The 25823-nt window shown below is 35.2% G+C and overlaps 1 protein-coding gene across 2 annotated transcripts; it reads left to right on the top strand.

Annotated features, from left to right (window-relative positions):
- Positions 1 to 88: 88 nt before the first annotated feature.
- Positions 89 to 25591, top strand: LOC140785047 (rRNA biogenesis protein RRP5). 2 transcript variants are annotated; one of them, XM_073132746.1, is made up of 40 exons: positions 89 to 312; positions 418 to 641; positions 2184 to 2318; positions 2513 to 2689; positions 4060 to 4156; positions 4400 to 4512; positions 4627 to 4749; positions 4853 to 4924; positions 5568 to 5660; positions 5912 to 6025; positions 6137 to 6259; positions 8221 to 8406; positions 8541 to 8615; positions 8768 to 8904; positions 10772 to 10906; positions 11469 to 11608; positions 11698 to 11763; positions 12765 to 12871; positions 12974 to 13054; positions 13137 to 13211; positions 13289 to 13390; positions 15170 to 15338; positions 15417 to 15550; positions 15744 to 15824; positions 15905 to 16005; positions 17256 to 17403; positions 17503 to 17577; positions 17670 to 17823; positions 18476 to 19124; positions 19340 to 19397; positions 20730 to 20875; positions 20944 to 21127; positions 21201 to 21299; positions 21583 to 21965; positions 22058 to 22234; positions 23496 to 23592; positions 23664 to 23819; positions 23886 to 24116; positions 24195 to 24278; positions 24968 to 25591. In XM_073132746.1, the coding sequence occupies exons 1-40, from the start codon at positions 141 to 143 to the stop codon at positions 25073 to 25075; spliced, it is 5781 nt and encodes a 1926-aa protein (XP_072988847.1). In that variant the 5' UTR covers positions 89 to 140; the 3' UTR covers positions 25076 to 25591. The 2 variants fall into 2 exon arrangements, with proteins under 2 accessions (XP_072988847.1, XP_072988846.1); XM_073132745.1 differs by having other exon boundaries at positions 15741 to 15824.
- Positions 25592 to 25823: the final 232 nt, after the last annotated feature.

Genomic DNA, 25823 nt, shown 5'->3' with positions numbered 1-25823 from the left:
ATCGTCTGATCTTTCCACGAGAAATAGAACATCTTGCCCAAAAACCCCTTGAAACCTAAACCCCTTTTAAAGCCCCGTCACCACTCTGTCTTTCTTCGCCTCCTCTTCAGTCATCATTTCTCTCGCTTCCTCGAACAACAATGGCGGCCGTCGGCGAGAACAGGAAGAAGAGTAGCCGTAAGAGAAACCCGGGAGAAGGACGGAAGCCCGAAACGTCTTTCAAGAAGACAAGGAAGGACAAGGCCGATCCTTCCTCTACGGATTTGCCGTCGTCTCTTCTCATTCCAGACGAGGATCCCGACTTCCCCAGAGGTTGTAGTATGCCAATATTTCATCATTATGAATTTCTCTGGTTGGTCGTGATGCGTAAACGAGGCTCTTTTCTTTGTTTTCCGGTGATTTTATTGGTTGGTTCAGGAGGAGGGAGCGTCCTGAGCCGGGAAGAGGCGGCGGAGGCTCGGGCGGAGGCGGAGGCCGAGTTCGAAAGGGAGGAGATGGGACCCGCGAGGGGCAAGGACAACAGAAAGAAGAAGGGTGCGAGGAAGCCTTCCTCCGGCAGAGCCGAGGAAGATTTTGGGTCTCTTTTCGGTGAAGGAGTCACCGGGAAACTCCCTAGGTTTGCTAATCGGATCACTCTAAAGGTAGATTCTACTTGGAATTGAGTGCGTTGCATGCTGTGTTCAATCTTTTCTTGATTCTCATGCCACTCTGTTTGAATTTATATAAGCCATACTCTGTATTTGTCGTCATAGGTCTTCCTTTGAGTGCGATTTGTTTGTCTGTATGATTAATTGTCATCGAAGAAATCAAGTGTTGTATGATCTATGCTGTGATGGAACTACATTACCTTGACTGGAAGACAATACCATGGCGGAACATTGTTTTCCAGAAGAGGATAAATTCGAGAGAAAAATAATTAAATGAGGAAAATAGGATTGACCAAAGAAGAAGCGATTATCAATTATTACGTGAAACCCATCACAATCCTACAGAAGTAACTACTTGTTTTTGAGCTTCTGTTGAACTATCAAAACAGGTTTTCTGGAACCTTTGATACCTCCCAGTTTAATGATAGTTGAGCAAAGAATTTTAATTATTTAATGAGTACATTCTGATTCTAAATAGAAATTAAGAATATTAATATTTGACTCAAGTAAATTCTAATAAGCAACTATACAATTTGCCCTTTGGAATTTTGCTAGACATTTCTGCTGGGCATGGATAATTCATCTGAATGATCATGGTTATTTATTTTAGTAAGTGGAAGTAGAAACTAAAAAGCATGAAGCAAGAAAAAGCTAACCATAGAAAGATCTGGCTGCACGGATTGATTTGATATTTATGGTTTGACTGATTACTACTATTCATGCTCACACATGATCAGATTGAAAAATACCATCACAGCTATTTAATTCCTCAGCATGGATGAAAGCTATCATCTGCAAGTTTCAAAAGAAGTAGTATTTGGAATTTGTCAATGTGAAATCACCAAGTGAGACAGATTAATGGAGGAAGCTTTGCAAGTCAAGCCAGTGAGGCTATCTCAGTGGATAGTGTCACCATATATGCTAATACGTAATAATTTATTTTTAGTTGTCTAATGTCAATCTCCATTGATATAAGCAAAGTTGTTTTTCTAGACCATTACAAGTGTATTTAGGTTACACTCAATTGTATCTCCCATTAGCACGTTAAAAAAGGAGAGACAGGAGTAAGGAATAGTCATTTGGATCGAGAATACCATAAAGCATTTTGCTTCCAAGCACTCGGAAATCAGAATCAGTGGCTGGTGTTTGAAGATTTGTATTATTATGCTGGTACATACTGATCAATCTATGAGTTTCGATCATCTTTGTTCATCTTTCACAAAATGTCGTTACCAAACAATGCCAACTTAACCATTTTGAGACTTAGAAAAAGAAATAAGATAGTTGTGATCTTTCTGCAGAAGCTATCACAGGCTTGCGTTGTTCTTTTCATGTTGTTTTATTGTTGCAGAGCATGTTTGAATTTCCATATTGATTTAATCAGATTTATTCGGCTTCTCTCAGACTCCTACTTTTTTTTGTCTGGTAGTAGTATATCTGAATCTACCTGTCCAGCATGCTCCACAGATCGCATATACTTATTTGCTGGTTGCTACTGGAATGGATTATAAATTTTAGTTTGCTTCTTGTTGTCAGAATATTTCGCCAAATATGAAGCTCTGGGGAGTCATCATTGAAGTAAACCCGAAGGACCTTGTAATCAGTCTTCCAGGTGGATTGAGAGGGTTTGTTCGGGCGGAGGAAGTGTCTGACATTGATAATGAATATTCGGTAATAAAAACTTTTATTTTTATTTTTAATTTTCATGAAGTGAATTTGCTGAAATCACTGAAAAATAGGCTTTCTTCTTTTTCCTATTATTTGAGAGTTCAAATTTATTATCAGGAAGTTAGTGTTAATTCAGAGGTAGCGTCAGTTGATAAGCTATTGACCTTTTAATCCCTCTTCCACCTTGTCCATTGCAGGGTTCTGAAAGTGATTTGCTTTCTAGCATCGTTCACATTGGCCAGCTTGTTTCTTGCTTTGTGTTACGGGTGGATGATGATAAGAAAGATGGTAAAGGAAACAAAAGAATTTGGCTTTCACTGCGGCTGAGTTTACTGCATAAGTGCCTTTCGCTAGATGCAGTTCAAGATGGAATGGTATATTATTGATAGAAGTGATTCTGATATTAGTTCTTTTACTTTCTATGATCTGAATCTTACATTATTGGTTCTTATTTTCCTGTGCACCTGAGACCTTACAACAGTTTGACTTGAGTGGTGTGTCAGATGCTAAATTCGTGTCCTTTATTTTAGGAGAGTGAAATAACAATTATTGATCAGCTTGTTTTAGTGTTGCATTTTGGAATTAGTTAGCCAGTTTATCAACTGTATTGATAATATCTTTTAAACAATAAATAGGTCATATGATATAGAGTTCTCTATATTGTCAGCTATTAACTTAGATTGTTAGACAGTTGGAGAAAATAAAAACAGATTTCAGATGAAGTGGCATAATTGAAAACAGATATTAGATGAGGTGGAAATAAATTTCTCTCCAATAATCTGGAGGACTTTGCTCTGCTATCGAATCCATTTGATGATGTATATTGCTAGTAGTGTCAATGAGTCGGTAAAGGCATCATCTTCAGATTCTTTTCTCATAGAAAAATATGGATGGCCGCTAATACCATATGGGAGCACATCTAAAATGGTCCTGTAGTTACTCAAGAAATTTTTTTATTGACTTTTTCATTACACTTAGGTACATTGTGGGCCTAGATAAATACATGGAGAGAACAGCCTACCCAGATTCTCTATTACGTGGAGTCCAGCATTGGTGTAGGCTGTGGATATGTGTCTCAGTATTGAATCCTTCTAATGCTCTTGATTTGTGTTCCTTGAGACTCCAAAGTGAAAAGCCATAGGCATCTCATGTTGGGGCAGGCACTTCGGGTAAACTACCTAGCTGTGCAACATAGCCTGATTTTTGCGGAATGTTGTTTGGCATTGATAAAATACCTAACCTATACTTAGTGGTAGATGAGTAAGTCTTGGTTGTGCAATTCTACTTGCTGCTTCATCATCAGAACAATCAGCATTCACTATGCGTGGATTCATTTGCATGGGTTAATAGGCCTGTGGATTGTTCAAAACAGTTGCACATGTGATAGTTAATATCACCCATTGAGCTTTATTTTTATCAATAGCTCGCGGAAGATATATCTAACTCTCCTTGGATTAATTTTTTTTTCTGTCAATACTTGTATGGCGAATTAATTCAAAACAAACTACTGTTGTAGTTGAGCTTTATTTTCTTCAATAGGTGGATAAAAAATAAGTGCATAACCAACTCTCTTCTTTGTTGTTAATGTATATGACAATAAGCCAACTGAGATTTAATCGTTATTTCTTCCATTGTCATCTTTAAGGAGTTAGTTGACTTTTGTTGCCTGCATTGGCTTTTATTGTTTCAATGTAATGTTTCCTGATGAAGAACAGCTTTAGGTTATCGTGTTTATGCATTTCAGGTTCTTACTGCACAAGTGAAGAGTGTGGAGGACCACGGTTACATTCTTTATTTTGGAGCACCATCCTTTAGTGGCTTTATGCCAAGAACTACTGAAGGTAATATAATGCCCAAGTGAAATAGCTCCATAATAACATTTCTATGAGTGATATGCATGCGGATAAATATGTTTATTGACTATACTCACATTGTTATAATTCTTTCTTCAAAATATTTGCCATTTTTCTGTTTTATTTCTCTGTTACATGTAAAATTGTAAATTACTAGTTAACAACATCTTTATTTTGAAATGCTGTCTTTATTTAAATATGTAAGCGCACATGTTATCCTTTTCTTTGCAGATGGTGGCAGGATTAAGTGTGGACAACTTTTACAACGTGTCGTTAAAAGTATAGATAAAGCTCGAGGTGTCGTTTATTTGAACTCTGATCCAGAACTGGGGTCTAAATTTTTTGTATGTTTACTTATTTCTGAGACTCAACCTTTTGAAAGTTCTGTGCTGCTTCTTATTTATCTCCCTTTGTGCTACTTCATTTATATATGCAACATGTTGGTTTTTTTTCTGTAGACAAAAGATCTCAAGGGGCTTTCTATTGACCTTCTAGTTCCTGGCATGATGGTTAACGCGCGGGTTCATTCCACCCTTGAGAATGGGATCATGTTGTCCTTCCTTACTTATTTTACTGGAACAGTAAGATTTGGTTATCTGTTTAAGTTTTGATAGCTGTTGATCTGCTGTTGCATAAATTAGTAGCTAGCCGACTTTATTCATTTGATATGCTTCCACTTTTCAGGTCGATATATTCCATCTACCAAATGCTTTCCCCACTGGAACATGGAAAAATGACTATAAGCAAAATACAAAGGTATTTATAAATTCTGGTTGTTCTCCTTTTGTTCTCTTGTGCTTCTTCTGCAATGATGTTTGGTTATGGCTCAGTTGTGGTTTTTATGTTTAAAAATGCAAGTAATGGTTCAAAAGCAACTTTATTTTTAGATAGAAAGGTGAAGATTGGAAAAATTAAGATTGGTGAATTGAGCAATAATACAGGCATCTGGATGGGACAGATCAAGTTTCCAACTTGTTTTGGTTTATCTATTATAAGTTATAATGAATTTTTGTCCAAGATGTGAGGGTTACTAGAAATTATTTTGTATTGGAAATTTCATTCTAATCTAGAGGTGTAAATTTAGATTACTAGAAATTATTTTGCATAACAAGCAGATTGGATATAATTTTAGATTTGGCATTTTGTCTAAGAACTTTGATGCATCTTGAATTTTGTCTTCCTTTGAACATCTATCCACCAAAATATAGCAGCTAGTAGGCTCACATCAGTTGCTTTGATCTTGTTTTATTCCACAATAGGCATCTCTATTTGTACCCAAAAGTGCATCTTCAGATTATTGAATGATCCATCTTGTTGTGATGAATTATCTTGCAATCTTAAATGAACTTTCTTATTTCCTTATTAATTTACTATTTAACTCATTTATTTTTATGCTCAGGTGATTGCTCGGATCTTATTCATCGATCCATCAACTAGAGCTGTCGGCCTTACCTTGAACCCATACCTGGTTCATAACAAGATACCCCCTCTTGTGAGTATGATACATATATATATATATATATATATATATATAATATTCTTGCAAAAAATATATTTAAGCTGTGTTTAAACCTGATAAAAGTAAAGATAAACCTGTGATAAGGAATTAAAAGAAAACTAGATAAGATTTTGTTTTGTAATACTATCATCTCCAAAACACATTATTATTGAATTTTTGCAAAACTATTTATTTTGTTGAAGTGGTTAATCCCTTGACTAATAATAAGCATCCCTTCTGTTCAGTACGTGAATACTGGAGAAATTTTTGATCATTCAAGGATATTAAGAGTTGATAAAGGGGTTGGTCTTCTTCTTGAATTACCTTCATCTCCAGCTCCTTCACCAGGATATGTCAATGTATGTTCATACTTAGTTGGTTTTCGTTCATTTTTAAAATCTTTTCGTCCACTTGATTGTTTCACTACTGATCAAAATTTTGTATGTTTCTTAAAAACTTTGACGGGACAGATTCATGATGTTTCTGACGAAGAAGTTCTGAAGCTGGAGAAAAAGTTTAAGGAGGGCAGTACTGTTCGTGTTCGTGTTCTTGGAACAAGGCGTTTAGAAGGGCTATCAATGAGTACCTTGAAAGTAATATTTAATTCTCTCTGCTTCCTTTGTTCTCCTGGAAATGATAAAATAACTTACCCTATAGGCATCTATCTCTTTTTTTGTTCAGAATGTGCTCTCTTTCTATAAAGTTATTTAGATCTTCTGTTTGTGTATTGGTTGAGATTGTGGTTACCAAAAATTTATTGAGAAAGAACTAATCTTTAAGGTGACTTAAAGATTGCAGTCCTGAACTCGTTCTAGTTTAGTTAGTGAGGATGCTAAAATTGTAACTGTGAACTTGTATTATTGGTGAATGCCTCAAATTTAACATGAATAACTTGGTATCCTGTCTAAAGACAGTCTCGTTTCATTTTAATTTTATTCTTTTGAAGAAATATTTGAATCTTGGTTGTCTAAATTGTAGATTCATTCTTATTATCTTGTTTTTCGACAAAATATAATAAATATTAATCTTGATCCTCATTCCTTAGGTTATGGCATCTTATAAATCCTCTTAGTTCATTGATAGCGGTAGTTTATTTGAATGGAATCCTTGCAACTTATATTTTTCTTCTTTTTGAAGGGCCTTAATTAGTTATGGACATCTATCTGCTGGCGTTGTGTCATGGTAAAAAATTTCTGGGGTTATCCTCTAGGAATCTCTAGTCAACTTCTTTCCTTGTTTTAGTTTGTAAGTAAATCGAATCTTCTCGGAATCTTAGGTCTAGGTAGCATACAAGATGAATGTGTGAACTTGGTAAGCCATCCTTGATTTTGTGTTTCTTTCAATCTTCTTGAACTGCTCTTAGAATGATTTGGATTATGCTTCTCATCAGTTAAGTTGATGGCTTATTACTTAATGAATCTTGCAAATGAATAAGTTGAGTTGTAGGGTGTAATGTCAAAATCCTTCATTCTTTTTTCTCTTTAATAACTATTTGGACAAGTAGATTTGATATTATAGATATAACTAAAATAATAGAATGACTTTTTTTCTTAGTTCACAACTTGAGTCGTGGAAACCTTGTAAATATTTATTATTTATTTTGGCATGGAGAATATTAAAAATCTAGACAATGCAACTTTATCAAATAATGGATGGTCTTCTTTTTTATTTTGTATGTAAGCTATGCTAGCGGATACTCCTTTTGTCTTCACCATCATTGTAGTCAAATTCACTTAGGGCCAGAAATATCAGTCCATATGTGCTCTTCTTGCAATTTGGTCCAAAGAAAACCAAAATGTTGGTCATGTTATAATGTGGACCTGAAAGAAGCTCTGGGTGCCAGTGCTCAGGATGTAACTGAACACATACATATGGAGTGCTGCTTGTAGGCAGTCAATAATGTAGGTTAATTTGGCAGCTTCAAACAAAAGCAACCATTGGACTCGACCCTCTTTTTAATCGGACTGGTTAAATAACTTAAATTCTATCCCTTTTTCCCTATTCAATAGTTGGTTATACAGATCCCTTAGGTTAAAGGTTATTTCGTCAAAACTGGATTACTCCATCCAACTTCAACCATTTAGTGTCAATTAGGTCACCTTATTTTGATTCGTCGCTATATCACGATCTGTCTGCCTTTTGCTTGCTAATGGGGAAATGTGGTGTTGTTTATTCTCATTTATTATTGAGTTACCCATTTAGGTTTGAATATTAAGCTCCTCTGCCGTACTTTATCCTGTCTGTAGACATCTATGCCCATCCACTTCTTTGGACACAAGGCATCAGTCCATTCATTCGATCAGCATTTCTCCATTCTGTCTTTTATCTACCTTCAGGTTTGGCTACTAGAGTGTATAAATGACAAATTGAGCCACTGAATTTCCTTGTTCTGTATCTATTGTTTTTGCTAATATGTATCCTGTAATCTTCTGAAAATGGTGATACATTTCTATTGTTCTTTATCTCAAATGGGACTGTAGTTTATCATTTTAAACACGTGTTATTTCAGAGAACTTCAATAAGTAAGGTTGTCTCACTATTGCTTTTATTGCAGGCTAGTGCTTTTGAAGGTTCTATTTTCACTCATGCGGATGTCAAACCTGGAATGTTGGTGAAAGCGAAGGTTATTGCTGTGGAGAACTTTGGTGCTATTGTACAATTCTCAAGTGGTGTAAAAGCATTATGCCCTCTTCCACATATGTCAGAATTGGACATTGTGAAAACACCCAAGAAATTTAAGGTTTTTTTCTTTGTTTACATTCACTCTAGCGTTGGTTTAGAAATGTATGAATCTGAAATATTGATATGATTTATTTCTTTGTCCATAATTGGTTGAAATATTTCTTCTTCTAATTAATTTAATTGTTTTTTTAGGTTGGAGTTGAGTTGCTATTTCGTGTACTGGGTTGCAAGTCCAAGCGAATAACTGTCACTCACAAGAAGACTCTAGTATGTTTTTCTATCCGTTGTAATTACATAATTCCTTATTTTAATTTGATACCTTTCTATATGACCAATAATTGGCAAATGTTGCTTAAATTTCAATATGTGCTCTTAATTCGAGCAAATGTTCTGAATGCTATCTCTTATAATTCTGTCAGGTTAAATCAAAGCTTACTGTGCTTGCTTCCTACACTGATGCAACTGAAGGATTAATTACTCATGGGTGGATTACGAAAATTGAAAAGCATGGTTGCTTTGTAAGATTTTACAATGGGGTGCAGGGTTTTGCTCACAGGTTAGCCTCCTTACTGTGTTATGCAATAGGACATTTTCTTTCTTGTCTAATTTGGTTTTTCGGTTTCCTTTTGTTTGTGGAAGCTGGTGTCTTGCCTCTCATATATTTACTGAAGCTAATGCATGCCTTCTCCTCACTTCTTGAGAAAGGGGTTTGGGTGTATAGGTTTAAGAAATTTGCCACCCTATTAAAATTCTTACTATAGCTTCACCACCCTTGATGAAAGGCTATTTGGAAAAAAAATAAAAAATTATCAAGGCTAGAGATAGGAATGGAGCATACCATCCTTTCTTACTCAAATATCCAAGTGCACTCCCTTTTATACTTTTTCTCGTTCTCTCTTTCACCATTCGAGCCCACACTTTAATAGCAGCTGCTCCTACTCCTCATTTTCCTTATTTTTCTTTGGTCATCATTTGTCCTTTGGGGCTTGATTGTTTAGAATTCCCGCCCTTTTTGGCATCAGATCTTGTTATTCAAGCAGGTACAACCTGGGTGCTCAACTTGCCTTGTAGCGTTCTTTGAACATGAGTAGGCAACTTGTGGAAAAACTTAAAACATACAGTGGCCCTTGTCTGATAGCATACTAGCTTTAGACGAGGGAAAGCCCACTTAAAGATCCCTTTTTATGGAAATAGAAGAGGCCTCTTGGCTACTTCAAAAGCATAGTGGAAAAAAGTGCAGAGGCAATAATGGGTGTTCCACTCATGCTTCTGTAAAATTCATCTATCTTAACCCAATGAGAATTAGTAGAATCCTAGAGTCTCATCAAATTACATCTTAATTATTATAATATGAAGCATTGAACCGTGAAAAATGCAAGATACAATCATTAGTTGCTGTGGTTGTTTCTTCAAGTTCTAAATTTCAATGAAGATTGAGCTTCTTTTGGGCTTTTATCGATTTTACCTTATAGATGACAAGTTCCTGAAAAAAAAATTAACTTTCTTGTCTTGACTATTGTCATATTAGGGTGTTTTTGGTTGATAGGAAGTAAAGAAAAAAAGTGACAACTTTTTGAAAGTACACCACTTTGTAATGTTTGGATGGAGAAAGTGGACTAGGAAGTAAGTTTTCTAACTTTCCTAAAACCAACCAACTTTCCTATTTTTGGCTCGGTGCACTTTGTTTTCTAAAGAGTGAGAGTGACACTTCCCAAACCTTTATATATTGCATGTAACTATGGTTACCCATCCCATCAAACACTTACAATTTTCGCTGAACACTAGAAACTTTGACTTCAAAAAATCACTTTATTTCATCCATTTCCTATCAATTAAACATGCTGTAGTGGATGGATTGCTCTTGGGTTGCATGACCTGAAATCAGGATAGTAATTTACTCTATCTACCAACTAGTCTTATAGAGGGTGGTTATTAGGTTCACACTTGGTCGTAAAATTTGTTAATTCTTTTAGAGCTTGTTGTGTTTTAGCTAACACCATATTGTTGGAGAAAAGCTTGATGGAGATGATGTATAACAAACTTTTGAATTACGACATTTTGAGTTCGAAATACAACATTGACTATTCTGACTTGTGATCGGAAGGATGTACTGTACCACCATTTCAGAGACCTACCGTGTTTTTTTTCCCATTGTAGGCATTGTATGTATCATTGTATTATTCATGTACTCTGTTGTAAATTTGATTGTCTAGTTGCTAAATTGTGTAGCATTAAGCTTTTTAGAACTCCATCAGATTTTGTGTACTGAAGGTACATTAGTTTAAAAATGTACCAAACAAGAATTGTGTCTAAGTAACTAGCATATTAGTTTGCTGCAATCTGTAATTTTAATTTTGAAGTTTAATATGGACGCATAATTTTTAATTTATAACATTTTTTCTTTTTCTTTAATACAAAAGCAGATCTCAGCTTGGATTAGAGCCAGGAACAGAGGCAGAGAGCATATATCATATTGGTCAAGTTATAAAATGTAGAATAATCAGTAGTGTTCCCGCTTCAAGGAGAATCAGTGTTAGTTTCGTTATATCTCCTAAAAGGTATACTACTTTCTCCTTATGTTTCATTATTTTGTGTGCTTTTGCTTGTTTCTATTCACAAAGGTGAGGTGAATGCTCTAGTTGTCATCACCTAATCATTGTCAGACTCTGATCTATGATCCACTTACCGTCCTGCATTGACTAATTTTGGACAGCATCTGGTTCGTGGTTTGTGCATCTGCATATGCACGGGTGATTGGATTAAAGCTCTTGGCATCGATCTGATATACTTAATTGTGGATTAACCATGACTTTAGAGTATTCCTATAGTCTAACTTAAAAGTTTTTTCTTGCAACCATGCGGGAATGTCTGATTTTGTTATTGGTTTAAATTATGATTTTGCAAGCTAATAGAACAATAACACATCATGTCCTTATCATGAGGACCCTTTAAACTTTTAAATAACCTCTTGCTGGAGATAATTACTCCCAGGCAGACTTGTTTTACATATTTTTTTGTTTGTTTTATTTGACAAATTGCTCGTAGATTCCAGATAATAGTGTTCTGGCTGGATATATGCTTTATGATTTGCAAGTTGGAAATTTGTGGTTGTAATGTCAGGACTGATGTGGATGAGAAGGCCAGGCTGGGAAGTCTTGTTACTGGTGTTGTTGATCGAATGACTTCTGGAGCAGTTATTGTTAACGTGAACGGTTACTATAAGGGGACAATATTTAATGAACATTTATCTGACAATCAGGGTATTTGCTTGACCTCTCATTCTTAAATTCTTTTAGAGCATATTGTTATGACATTTATGTGATATATGTGCCTTGTAAACATTTGTCAGCACAAGCTACTCTATTGAGGTCTTTGTTAAAGCCTGGATATGAGTTTGATCAGCTTTTGGTGCTAGGTATACTTACCTCTTTCTAGATTTTTCATTTTTCACTTCTACTTTTTGTTCTTTCTGATATATCTTGCAGATCCAGTTCCTTGCAATTTCACCGCATGCTAGCACAGGTCCTTGTGTCATCATTTATGATCCTTTTCATGGTCCCAAATGCCTTACTTTACTGATCTCATTAGATTTTTGTTGTACATGCACCCAAATGTCTTACTTCCTGTAAGTTGCTAATTTCATCTAGTTAGGTTTTTTCTATTGCCCATGTTTTGGACATACAATACATGCTCGTATTTTCTTTTAAGTCTCCTATTTGTTGTTTGACAATAAGAATGCAATCTAGCCATATAGACCTTGTTTCCTTTTTAATGACCAGTTTGTTATGTAACAGTTCTTGAGCGCTTTATTTCTTTTGTATTTGAGTTACTTTAGAAATATATCGATATCTATCTAATCAGTGTTGTACAAAATGAGTAAGTAGGTCTCACATCATCTTTTGAATTTTGCCCTATTATGCAAGGGTGAATAGATCTCCACGAATTTCCATGTTGTATTTTATTATCTCCAAAAATGTCCTAAGGAAACAGTATTTTGCCCTATTATGCAAATTTATATTATTTTTTATTCTGCTATTATGCAAGCATCTTTTTCATCTTTCTTAAACCAGCACATAAGTTAATCCTTAGTTTTTATTAAATATTTGACTGTGTGTTCTTTAAAGGCTTGATTCAGAGTGGTCTATTCCAGATGCATACTGAAATATATAATAAAAAAGAAACAACCTCTCCTGTAACACCAGACTTTCCAAACTCATGGCATATATATTTATTATTTGAGAGGCACTTTAATACATAACTTGTGCTAGGATAGCTTCAAAGCGATTTAAATTACTAAACAAATGAATATATTTTTTGGTCACTCATATTGAATTCTGGTAATGCATACTGATATCTGGATGCATCTTACTATTAACTGCTACTTTTTATGGATTTTTTGAAACTTCTTTTATGCAGATATTGAAGCCCAAAATTTAGTTCTTTCAGCTAAATATTCACTCATTAAGTCTGCTAAAGAGATTCCTTTGGACATTTCAATGATCCAGCACCAATCAGTAATTCATGTATGAGCCATATTACTATTAGTGCTTATTGCTTTCTTCTAGTTTCTGTTTTATCTTCTTAACTGCTAATTGGCAGCTTCATTAAATTTTGTTTCTTAATAGGGCTATATATGCAACATTATTGAAGCTGGTTGCTTTGTTCGCTTTCTTGGACGTTTGACTGGATTCTGCCCAAAGCAAAAAGTGAACATTTTCTGCCTTCAACTTCTCATTCCTTTTTATACTACTCTCCTTTTAACTGATCTCAGAATTCTTTCTTTAAAAGGGTACTGACGAACAAACTGATAATATCTCCGATGCATTCTATGTTGGACAGTCAGTTCGCAGTCATATCCTTAGTGTAAGCCTAGAATCAGATTGTTGATAATGCACTGTTGGAATCAGGTGTTAGATTTTTAACCTGTTTTGTTAATACAGGTAGATACTGAATCTGGAAGAATTAAGCTTTCACTACAGCAGTCCCTATGTTTTTCATCTGATGTTTCCTTTCTTCAAGGATATTTTCTGTTGGAGGAAAAGGTAGGTTCGTGAAACTTTGATGTCTTTGTTTACATGTCAGAAACCAAATTTTATTTTGTCTTAATTGTTATTCTTTTTGAGTTCATACTACGCGGTTCTACTTTTGAGGTTCGTCTTTTGCGATTTTTGGTACTGTTTGATTGGGGCTTTTATTATATTTTACAATTTTCATAAATCTTGGCCACTCGTCATTTGCTTATTGGTGATTTTTCTAGTCAATGATTGGGGCTTTACATGTGGGACTTACCTTTGATGATCATCCTCTGCTTTTACTGAAACTTATTTGTTTTGTCAACCTTCCATGCTACCGTCCCAGTTTAAAGTTATTCTTGATCTTGTTAATTTGTGTTAGCATAGAAACTTTTAACCTATATTCAACTGAAATGCACTATTGCACATATTGCACAAGCATTTATCTTAAATTTGCATGATTATATGGCTGTAAGTGTTGATCTCTGGATTGGTATTCCTTCTAGGCAGATTATTTATTCTGGCAAGGAGAATAGAGGACAGTTTGGTTTGGCCCTTATAAACTAATTGTTTGATGCTTTGGGATATTAAATGTTTTAACAAGGAAAAGTTGTGCATCCTCTAATTTCATTGTTCTTGTTTTATGTTCATCTGGGTTTGACACTTTTTATTTAATCATCAGTTGATTATTGTTATAAGGTCTATAATGAGTGATTAACATTTTAAGATCTGTATGTTGATCTTGATCGGCAACACTAGACTTGGAAATAAAAACTATATATGTTGGAGATATCTTGCCTACATGTTTGGTGGGGGAAAAGGAGATGACTAGTAGTTAGAAGGTCTAGTATTCATGAAGATTTATATGCTGAATCTACACCTGTAAATGATCCACATCAACACATGTAAATGGTCTATCCATCATACATACTATTTTTAAATAGCTAATTTGTTCAGATAGTTTGAAGCCAAAGACCTTAACAAATTCTCATTGATAAATTTGTATCACTAAAGCTGTTTATTTATCTGGTGAATAAGTTGGAAACCTTCAAATTGTCCATCCGTGTGCACTGATTGTGGAATTGGGTTAAACCAATTCACTATTAGTGCTTTTGAGTTCACTCTTCAACTCACCTCACGAAATGAAAGAGTCCAGAACACTACAACTCTTCAACTGCGAGTTTGACATTTGATGAAGAGCCAGGTATTTTTCACTGCAAAAGAGAGTTCCCTACGCCTGCAAATTGCCTGTTTAAGATTTAGTGGTTAATACATAAATCCCAGATCATGAGTAGTGGTATGAATCATACTAGTTTATTCATCGAGTTGTTTTGTGTATATGTGTCACTCTATGATCTGGTCCAGACTAATACCTATTCCAAAACAGTATCATAAACAAGCCAAGTTTTATTTTGGGCATGGATGAGATTACCATTATATCTTAAGAGTTCTTATTCAAGGCAGTGATTGAGACCATATCCTTGTTCCATGCAATAATACTGCCATAGAATGAACCCAAACATTTGCTTTTCAACTCATCTTATTGATCCTCATATGTAGGAGGCCTGAAAAGATTCAAGTTCAGTTCACATGGTCAGCAGAAATAAATTTTGCTAGGAGCATTTAGTATAACTTTTTTCTTTTCTTTTTTACAAGTTTTTATTTCTTGCTACTGGACATAAATCTTGCAGTCACACGTATCTATTTTTGTATTTCTTTTGTTATCCTCCTAAATTGTCTTTTATTTTGTCGTCCTTCTCTATCTTTGGAGTTAGTGATGTTATTTTCTTTTCTTGTTTACTGATACAGATAGCTGCATTGCACCATTCCAATTCTAAAAACTCTTATATCAATTGGACGGAGAGTTTCAACATTGGTAGTTTGGTTGAGGGAGAGATTGAAGAGATAAAAGAATATGGCATAGTCCTTAGATTCAAAGATCACGGTGAAGTCGTTGGATTTGTAGCAAATCATCAATGTAAGTTACTTTCTTTTGCTTATTTTGAACTTTATATTGCGTAAATAAACATGTTGATAACTTGGTTATGTTCTGCAGTGGGTGGAATTAATGTAGAGTTGGGGTCCATTGTTAAAGCTTTGATTCTGGACATATCTAAGTCTGATGGCCTTGTAGATTTATCCCTTAAACCTGAATTGATTGACAGTGCTAAAATCAGAGGATCCAAGAAGGTTTGAGCTTTGGAACATATGATTGATATGGTGCATTTACTGTCATGATGAGATGATGATGTACATGTTTCTATATATTATATGATAGTGCTACCATTTGCTTTTGCATGTACTTCCTGCATGCTAGCTTACTATGGTTTATTTTGGTACTATTTATCTTTGTTGATGGTTTAAATCTTCTGTTACCTAGAAGCGCTGTAGGGCTACCAGTGCGGACTTAAAACTGCATCAGGAAGTAAATGGTATTGTGGAGATCATGAAAGAAAACTATCTAGTAAGCATCTTAACTGTGTGTCATTGAGTGAATGCATTTTGTAGCATGACTTCTGTTAACTACTCTCCTTCTCATTGTAGATTCTTTCAGTTCCAGAATATAATTATGCCATAGGTTATGCATCATTGACCGACTACAACATTCAAAGGCTGCCCCACAAGCACTTCACGAATGGCCAAAGGTGATATTTAGATTTTGGTTTTTGTTATTATGTCATTTTATGTTAGTTCTTTGTTTGCTATTTCAGTGTTGCTTTATTTATGTTAGTCCATGTGTCACGAGCATTTATATGAGTGGACAGAGGTGAATAGGTGATAATTAGCTTTTACTTGCCATTAACGTCTTCTTTTGGTATTTCAATTGTAAGTTTCTTTAGGCAATCAAGGTTTGCTAAACTCTTCCTTTAACTTCTCTTTTGCCTTTTTTTGGTCTTCATGTTTCTCCCTTGACAGCCCCACTTTGCAGACGGTTCTAGTGTTCTGTTTGTAAAACGTCCTTTGTTTGTCTTCATGAAAGCTGAGCATAAATATGCTGATTAATCCAAAGTGTCCTTTTATGTTCAGTAATATGAAGCCTTTGTCAAGAGGGGACCTAGGAAAACTCAGATAAGTCAGTTATGGAATCTAATTGGTAATAGGACAATGACTACATGTTTTGTATTTTGCTCATATTTGTTACTTAATAAGTGGTTGAATAGATGACAAAAGGAATAATGATTTAAGAACCTCTTTCCTTTTGACTTGTTGTATGATTGATGCTGCTTTTCTTGCAGAATCTTGCACGTTTTCATAGAATTCTATGGCTTGTTTAAGAATCTGATAAGTTCAATTGGTATAGAACCCTCCCTCCCCCAATCACCTCCTGCCTGTTGGTCATCTTAATAAAACCCAAATCTGCAATAGAAGTAGGCAAATGTAGATATTAATTTTCTAGAGAAGTATTGGGGCATTTAGGATCGGGAGAGGTGCAAATGCTTTGATTTGAATCGTGTCTGTTCTTTTAGTCCTTCTAGGATTCTTTTCCTATGCTAAGGTTAAGTCCAAATTCTCATTCTGTAGCTCATCAAAGTGAAGATTTAATCGGCGTGTACAGCCCCACATTTGAAGGATGACATGTTGAAAGATGGCTAGTCTAACTGACTAATCAAACCAAAAGACAATCTATGTTGTCTAGCAAAAGAAATTCTTTAATTTGCTATTTTCTACCTTTTTTCTTGATAATTAAGTTTGAGACAATTATTCTTTTTGTAATTGGCAATGCTTGCTAATGTGGCATGTAACACATGCACTATGATACTATGTGCTTTATATAGGTGCAAGTCTTCCATTTTATAATTTTTTGCATTTATTTGACACTATGAATATCCATTGTGTTGAGGTATTGGAAATTGGACCCTTTGCCTTTTTGTTTATGATTTTGTTTGTGCTCTAGTGTCACTGTCACTGTTGGGGAACTGTCGAGCTCTCACTTCTCTGGAAGACTTCTTCTTCTCAAAACTTTCAGTGACGTCTCTGGCTCTAGTTTTAAGAAGTCCAGGAAAAAGTCTGGTTATCGAGTTGGTTCTCTCGTTGAAGCGGAGGTACTGTTGTTTCTATTCAGTAATCACTAATCAGTGAATATTAGCTGTATATAGTTATAATTTTGAGTTTCAGATTTTAACTTCATGCTTTAATTCCAGATTGTTGAGATAAAGCCTCTTGAGTTAATTCTGAAATTTGGTATTGCATTTCGTGGGAGAGTTCATGTAACTGAGGTGATCATTACTGCAATAGTATTGCCAATCATCATTTGTGTGGTGTTGATTATTTCTCACTCCCTTCTTTGATACCTTTTTAATATAAGTAGGTGGTTGACACTGAGAATTCCATGGAGAACCCTTTAAGTAAATTTAAAATTGGAGAGATGCTTCATGCACGAATAGTTGCAAAGGCTGAGCAGTCAGGAAAGAGTGGGAAAGCATTCCAGTGGGAATTGTCTCTTAGACCATCTGTACTTGAAGGTATGGTAGCTTCTGTTGGTCATAGATTTCTTTTCTCTCTATAGTCAATTCTTCAGAATTGTAATATATATATATATATATAGCTTCTGTACAAGTTACTTTTGAGTGCCAAATTATCTTAGTCAACTACATCTGCACTTTCTTTTCCCCTCTTCTTAAGATTTTGATTTCTCTTCCTTCCAAGCAATCTAATAGGGAGAAATAAGAGGGGGGAAAGAAAGCTTCTTTTATGATCTTTTCCTGGTAAATAATAAAGAGGAAGTAGAGGAAAGGAAACCACCTTTTCCTTGCTCCCTTATTCTCTTTATATCCATATTTCAGCCTTCACTAGCAAATTATCTCGACTTTTTTCTCTTCTACATTCTGATGGAGCTATGCTGCTAAGGCCACATGAGTTAAATGGAATAACTTAAAAGTATAGGAGAATGTGAAACTTGAAAGACGCGGAGCTTGCCGGTTTCTTGAGTTCTGATATGGTTTGACTTTATGTTCCTCAAATTTTATTATGTGATGTTCTTGTCTATAGTCATTTCCTTACTATTCAAGTTGTATGTTTATTTGCAAATTTATTACCTCTCATTGTTGCTTGTGTATTTCTCGCTAAACTATACTAATTGCTTTTCTTTTTCTGGGGAATGTAAAATCTAAGCAGACTGCAGGGAAGGGATTAGTCCTCCCAAAACTGAGGAATTTGATTTCTCCATCGGAGCCATTGCTAAAGGTTATGTTGTCAAGGTGGACAGTGATTGGGTCTGGCTAACAGTGTCCAGACATTTTATGGCACATCTTTATATTCTTGATAGTTCTTCTGAACCCAGTGAGCTTGAAGGATTTCAGCAACGGTATGCTGTTGGTGAAGCCGTCAAGGGATGTATCTTAAATATAAATAAAGAGAAAAAATTATTGAGGTTGAAATCATGCCCATCTTTATTTTGTGAGTCAATGGCCAACCAAGAATCTTTCGAGAAAAACAGCCAAGCAGCTAAAGGTTCAAATATAACTGGCACTGAACATATTAATCAAGGTGATATTGTTGGTGGCCGAATTAAAAGGCTTCTTCCTGGTGTTGGTGGCATTCTTGTGCAGATTGGACCTCACCTATATGGAAGAGCTCATTATACTGAGCTTCTAGATACATGGGTACCTGAACCTTTAGCCAGATACCAGGAAGGAAAATTTGTCAAATGCAAGATATTGGACATAACTCGTTCATCAGAAGGAACCATACATGTTGATTTATCTCTGCGTCCATCGATACAAGCCATTCAGCCTGTTGTTTCTACAGAATCTGGCAATAGTTTGTAAGTGACAATACTTAGTAGGATTATTTCTTCATTAGTGCTTCATCATGACCTTTTTGTGTAACTATATGAGCCAAAGAATCTTATATGTGCTAACTTAGCTTTGTGCAACTATTAATTTAGGATAATGAATTATATGGGATAATCTCTGGCACGTAAATTGTTATACTTTTCCATTGAAGAATGAAGAATCTGGACTTTCTTCTGTTTTATAGGGAAACTAGCAAGCGGTTTGAAAAGATGGATGATCTTCATCCTGACATGGATGTGCAGGTACTTGTTTTCCTTCTTTTGTACATAAGGTCACTTCTTCTTGCTATTGCATAATCAAGATAATTAGCTCTTTGTTCTATAGAAAAAAAGGTGCCGTTCGTCTGTATAGTCATTCATCTGTTTCGCAAATAACTAGCTTTATTTTTAGTCTCATATGCTGCCGTGTGATGAAAAAACAGACTTGGTTTAATTCAATCAAGTAAATGACAGATGGTACCTTCATTATGGTTGTTGAGGATTGTCATGATTCATCCACCATGATAACATATAAAGTTCAGATGCACTTCTGTCTTGTCATATTGGTGATAGGTCAGCCTCATTTGTATATTAAGGTGTGCTTCGTTTGTTTGTGGATAGCAATTCATCCAGTCCAGTGGCATGGATATTGTATGAGTTGATGTGAAAGCATCAATCATATTTCTTTACATGTTGTGGCACAACCTTATAAAATAATCATATTGGAACAGACAGCCACTGCGGGTGCTATTCAGTAGTGAGGAACTCAGTATACATCACATGACTTTGAAAATGAGCCATATTATTTTGACCAGATGGATTTTGAGATCACGAACTTGGCGAGTTATTTAGAAAACCAGTCCTTAGTAATGAAAATCATTTTAGTCAAAGCATCTTATCTAATTTGATTACTTGTTTGTTTGGTTATCGATAACATTTCCAATGCATAAGTTGTTATTTGAGGTAAAAGTTCAGACCTGCTATGACATCATGAAATCGGTAGCGCTTCCTGTAATATGCACACATTAGAAAAGCTTGTTGGTACATTCACACACTCTGATGTGATTTAACAGATAGATACAATAGTTATCTAATCAAAATTTAATTCAAATGATTGTCTGCTATAAGCACTCATATTTGGTGTGAGATAAAATTCTTATTATCTGATGATAAAATCATTTATGATATGTTTGCACTAGGGATCTACATCAAATAGTATTTCATCATATTCTATGAGAAAAAGTAGGAATCTTTTTAGTGATTTATGTAAGAAGATCAATTACATCTTGACATTACTGCTATTGTCGTTTTCCAGAAGCAAAATTTTGCCATTCTTGCACCCTTATCATTGTCTTATGGTACTTCTATTAAGATGAATTAGACGTTTAATGTGGCTGTTATTTACTTTTGGTGTATCTTAGTTAATAATTAAGTATGTTGATGAAATAGATCCCTAATCTTTTATTTTGGATGAATAAACTCGGAGTCAAGTCTAATCTTCACCCACTGTTGAAATATTCTATACAATGAAATCCCTCTTCCTTGCAAAATTGTTCTAGTCGTTGCACCTTCATCTCCACTTCTGTGAATGTGTAGGGATATGTGAAAAATGTTACTTCTAAAGGATGTTTCATTATGCTTTCCCGAACGGTTGATGCTAGAGTACTTCTGTCAAACCTGTCAGACAGTTACATTGAAGATCCTGAAAAGGAGTTCCCAGTGGGAAAACTTGTACATGGCAGGTAAAATGGTCTCCATAAGTTGTTTAAAAAGGATTTGTGTCGCTTTTAATTAGCAGAAGTTTCTGCAGGGTGTTGTCTGTTGAACCTTCCCTAAAGAGAGTTGAAGTGACACTAAGAACGGATGTAGAGAACAAACACAGAAAGCTAGATTCTGCTCATTTCAATAATTTTCATGCTGGTGATATTGTTCATGGCCAAATTAGGCGGACTGAGTCATATGGCTTGTTCATAACAATCGATAATAGCAGTTTGGTACTAATTTCTTCAACCTTTCTTCCAGGTTGAATTATTTTGAAATCACAACTTAACTTACTTCTTCACCCAGGTTGGCTTGTGTCATATATCGGAGCTTTCTGATGAAGCAATCAATGATATTGAAACTAGATATAAAGCAGGTGACAAAGTTTTGGCAAAGGTCCTGAAGGCAAGTTTCTTCTTTTTGAGAATCAGACAATTTTTGTTTGGGAAGGTTTGCTTCCTACAAGTGATGTATTTTGGGCAATAAGATAATATGCTGATAGATCTAGTTTTCTCTTGGATCATTGTTAAATTGGGTAATGGGGAATAATGTGTTCTCTTTCTTTGGCTTCAGAAAGGAACCCATTTTTTAATAAATGCTGAGGTCTAGTCTATCTGTACCAAATATTTGTCTAGATTTTCTTTTTCTTGCTTTGGTTTCCTTGACTATTTGTTCTTCTATTCGCCAGGTAGATGCAGATAGACATCGAATATCCCTTGGCATGAAGAGATCTTATATTGGAGATGCCAGTGATGCTGAGATAGCTCCAAGCTATGATATAAACAACAATACTGTTGACGAAACTGCTCCTGTTGATGACGTGTTGCTTGCTTTCCAGCAGAACAACCTAACTTGGACTCCTGCGATACCTACAAACAGAAGTACAGATTTCGCAATTCTTTCTGAAATAGAAAAAAGGGCTTCTGTTCTTCCTCTTGATGTTAACCTGGGTGAATCTGATGGCTCCGATTTGGATAATGATGCTTCTGTAAGTTTAGATAGTACCAACAAAAATGAAGTAGTTGGTAAAGAGAGTGATAGGCGCATAAAGAAAAAAGCCAAGGAGCAAAGGTTGTATATTCAATGCTTTTGTTGATTTATTCAGTTGTTGTAGGGGTTAATTTTCATTGTGGACTTACTTTTCCTCCTACAATGTTACTTAGGGAACTTGAAATTAGTGCTGCTGAGCAAAGGTCTTTACAGAAGGTTATTCCAAGTACAGCAGACGAGTTTGAAAAATTGGTGAGAAGTTCCCCTAACAGTAGTTTTGTATGGATAAACTACATGGCATTTATGTTAGATCTTGCAGACATTGAGAAAGCACGCTCAATTGCTGAAAGGTATGTTCTTGGTGGCACAATTTGGAATAACTTGTTAATGCTATATTTAGATTTATTCATTTCACATGGTTTTACGAGTAATAACTAGGAAGAGCTGAAGGAAATAAAGTAATAACTAGGAAGAGCTGAAGGAAATAATGTATCTGTTTCAGAGGTTCTGTGCATTGGTAGTGTAATTTTGTGAGTACCATGTAGTCAGAATATCTAAATATTTAGGCAATGATGTCTGTATTTAGCATCTCCAGACATTTTTCTGTGTCTTTCTTGCCTTGTTAATTAGATATATTTCATTTGATATTCTTATAAAGAATAAGATGTACATGACTTTGGCATTCCCGTTCTTCAACATTGAAAAGCTGAAGGCATTTGAATCTTGATAGGATTTAACAGAATTGAAGTGTTAATGGAAATGCAACTTAAGTGACAGCTTTTCTAATTTGGTCACATTGGTCATATTATATTCTCACTTGTTTGACTGAATTTCATAAGGCAATATCTATTTCATAGGGCAATATCTTACTTGTTTGGCAGTCTTTTGGAGATGTTGATAAGCATCTATGATATTCCTTATTTGCAACTAAGTGTAATTTTACATAAAGAAGAAAGAGAGCATCTGATAGAATGCCACTAAGTGCATACATAAATTATGTTATGTATGGTAGATATATTTCAATTCAACATATTAGTTCTGTTAGTATTATTTAAGTGTTGCATGCCCTCCTAGTTTATTAACAGTTGACCTTCAAACTTGTATCTTGGTTTCATGGATTTTTCAATAAATTTAACAGTTCATTTGTATTTGTCCAAATTCCTTGCTTGACTGGTTAACTAAGACAGATTATAATAAAGCTTTATATAGCGTCGAGGTATTGTTTGTTTATTTAGTGAAATAAGAAATCAGTCATGTCACGACCCGAAATTAGAATCGTGACCGGCCATGTATCTCAATACGTCTGAGATACACAAAGCCTTACTAATACTTTCTAAGTGTATAATGACAAGAATAAATAAATGAAGAGGATCTGCTTTATTAAATTTAAACTAATTGTAATGAAAATAAACAATGTCATTATACACTTAGGTAGTATTAGTAAGACTTCGTATATCTCAAGCGTATTGAGGTATATAGCTAGTTATAATTCCGATTTCGAGTCGTAACAAGTTAGGCTTCATCAATTATTAGCTTATTAATTATTGTCTATGCTCTATATAGTGTACGGCAGTTGTAATATTTGTTGAGCTATCTTGTTTATCTTTGAAGGGCTCTAAGAACAATAAACGTTAGAGAAGAGGAGGAGAAGCTTAATATTTGGGTTGCATATTTCAATTTAGAAAATGAATATGGAAGTCCACCTGAGGTAATGGCTATCTATATTTGTTCACAACCTATTTTGTTGGCTTGGATTAATTAACTCTGAATCATAACCAGGAGGCTGTTAAGAAAACCTTCCAAAGAGCATTACAGTACTGTGATCCCAAAAAGTTGCATTTTGCTCTTCTTGGAATGTATGAAAGGACTGAACAGCAGAAGCTGGCAGATGAGCTTCTTGAGAGAATGATCAAGAAGTTCAAAACTTCATGCAAGGTTAGTTATAATATTCACTCTTCAAGGGTTAATTGAGGAAACTTAAACGCACTGATGGATTTGTAGGTTTGGTTACGTTATGCGCAAAGCTTCCTAAAGCAAGGCAAAAATGAGATTCAGTCTGTAGTAAATCGCACTCTTCTAAGTCTGCCACGCAACAAGCATATCAAATTCATCTCACAGATTGCCATTCTTGAATTTAAGTGTGGTGTGCCCGAGAGAGGGAGATCAATGTTTGAAAGTGTGCTGCGAGAGTATCCTAAAAGAACTGACCTATGGAGCATCTACCTTGATCAAGTAACCAATTTTGTCACTCTGGCTGTATATTAATATTTTATTGCCATGAGGAGCTGTCTACTAACTCTACTCTTCTAGGAAATTCGCCTTGGTGACAAAGAAGTGATTCGTGCATTATTTGAGAGGGCAACATGTTTAAGTCTTCCACCGAAAAAAATGAAGGTTCATATCCTTGATTCTCACTTACCACAGTAAAATATTTTAAGATTAACGCCTAAACTCCCATGATTGACTTTTAACATACAAAGTATCTAGAATACATGAGAAAGTTCTCCGTTCTATTTTTTTGCCGAAGCACATTCTATAACTACTAGCAATCTGCAGCTGATCTGTAATTGCACTTATCTAGTTCATATGTTAACACTATCTGATGGAAGGTTGTGATTCCACTTAGAGATGGATCTTATTTTCCCTGTTTGCTTTTTGCACTGATATACTGTGCTCTATTTCAAGAAAAAAGAACTGTATGAACAGAAACTGGGGAAAGTAATTATTGTAAAGAAATGGTAAAATTTTAAATTAATCCGCACATCTCATCAGTGTACCTAATCTTGTTTCCCCGTAATATATGGAAAGAGAGTACATGCAAAGGGGTAAACGCATTTCCACTATTTATTGTACATTTATGCATTAGTTTAGTGGTGCATGAATTGTGAACTTTGGACGGTAAAATCACTTGCATCATCATCTATATATAGAAGGGCAGACTTCAATTATAATCCTTCTCAATGATAATCTTTTAAATTGTGTTATCATCGAAAGTTTCTTGTAGACTATAGTTATGATTTTGTGACCCTTTTTTTTGTCTTTTTCACTCATAAGTGAATTTTCTTCTACTGGCCCACTGGCAGTTCTTATTTAAGAAGTACCTAGAGTATGAGAAAACTCAGGGTGATGAAGACAGGATTGAACATGTGAAGAGTAAGGCACTGGAATATGTCGAGAGTTCATTAACTTGATATATGTGGAACATGAACCTGCACAGCAATGGTGGGGAGGCCTTCAGCTGAAAGATTAATTGTTTCTGCCTGAAGAGACAGCTTTTGCAGCTCGTCTTCTATATGCTTCGCTGGAGATTAATTGTTTCTCTCTGAAGAGAAATAGCTTTTGCAGCTCAGCCTACTGCCCTCAGCTATCTGCAACAAATAATCATGCTGAGAAGTGGACCTGGATGACAAGGCAGTGTGGCCTTTTGGCTGGGGCAAACGCTGATACTGGAGAGGTGAATGACATAAGTTTTAGATCTGCCAAACATCGATGCAATCTATCAGCTGATACATACCTCATTATTTAAGAACCTTTGTAATCTTTTTCTTATTTAAATGGAAAGGCAAAATCTGAGTGATTATCACTTGACCAAAAACTAGTGTTTTTATTCTTTTCTCCCGTTGGAGGATGCAAGCAATTACTGTTCGCTGTTAGATTTAGTAAATATAATATTTTCCAGCATAACTACATGCTGTATTTGCAATAAAGGTCGTCAGTGTCGAGCTATTTTTGCATTTGTCGTGCTTGTTTGCGGACTTGTGCACAACCAGCGTGCCCTGTTTTCAGGTTCTACAGTGTACTCCTGAGATGTGACAAACTCGGGACTAATACTTTCAGCTTCATATACAAATATTTGTTGGAGTTTTGCCTAGCCTTATCTTCCACCGTAGCTCTTTCCTTTTACGGTAGGAGAGCAAGGCAAAGAATTCCATATCGAAG

Source organism: Typha latifolia, chromosome 3 (genome assembly GCF_019914945.1).
Source record: "Typha latifolia isolate L0001 chromosome 3, TyphaL0001v2, whole genome shotgun sequence".
Lineage (NCBI taxonomy): Eukaryota > Viridiplantae > Streptophyta > Magnoliopsida > Poales > Typhaceae > Typha > Typha latifolia.
This window is presented reverse-complemented; position numbering and strand designations above follow the sequence as displayed.

Coding starts and splice junctions, on each gene's coding strand:
- LOC140785047 (XM_073132745.1), top strand. CDS start 141: ATGGCGGCCGTCGGCGAGAACAGGAAGAAGAGTAGCCGTAAGAGAAAC. Junction 8,905..10,771: donor GTGCAGGGTTTTGCTCACAG/GTTAGCCTCCTT, acceptor ATACAAAAGCAG/ATCTCAGCTTGGATTAGAGC. Junction 12,872..12,973: donor AGCACCAATCAGTAATTCAT/GTATGAGCCATA, acceptor GTTTCTTAATAG/GGCTATATATGCAACATTAT.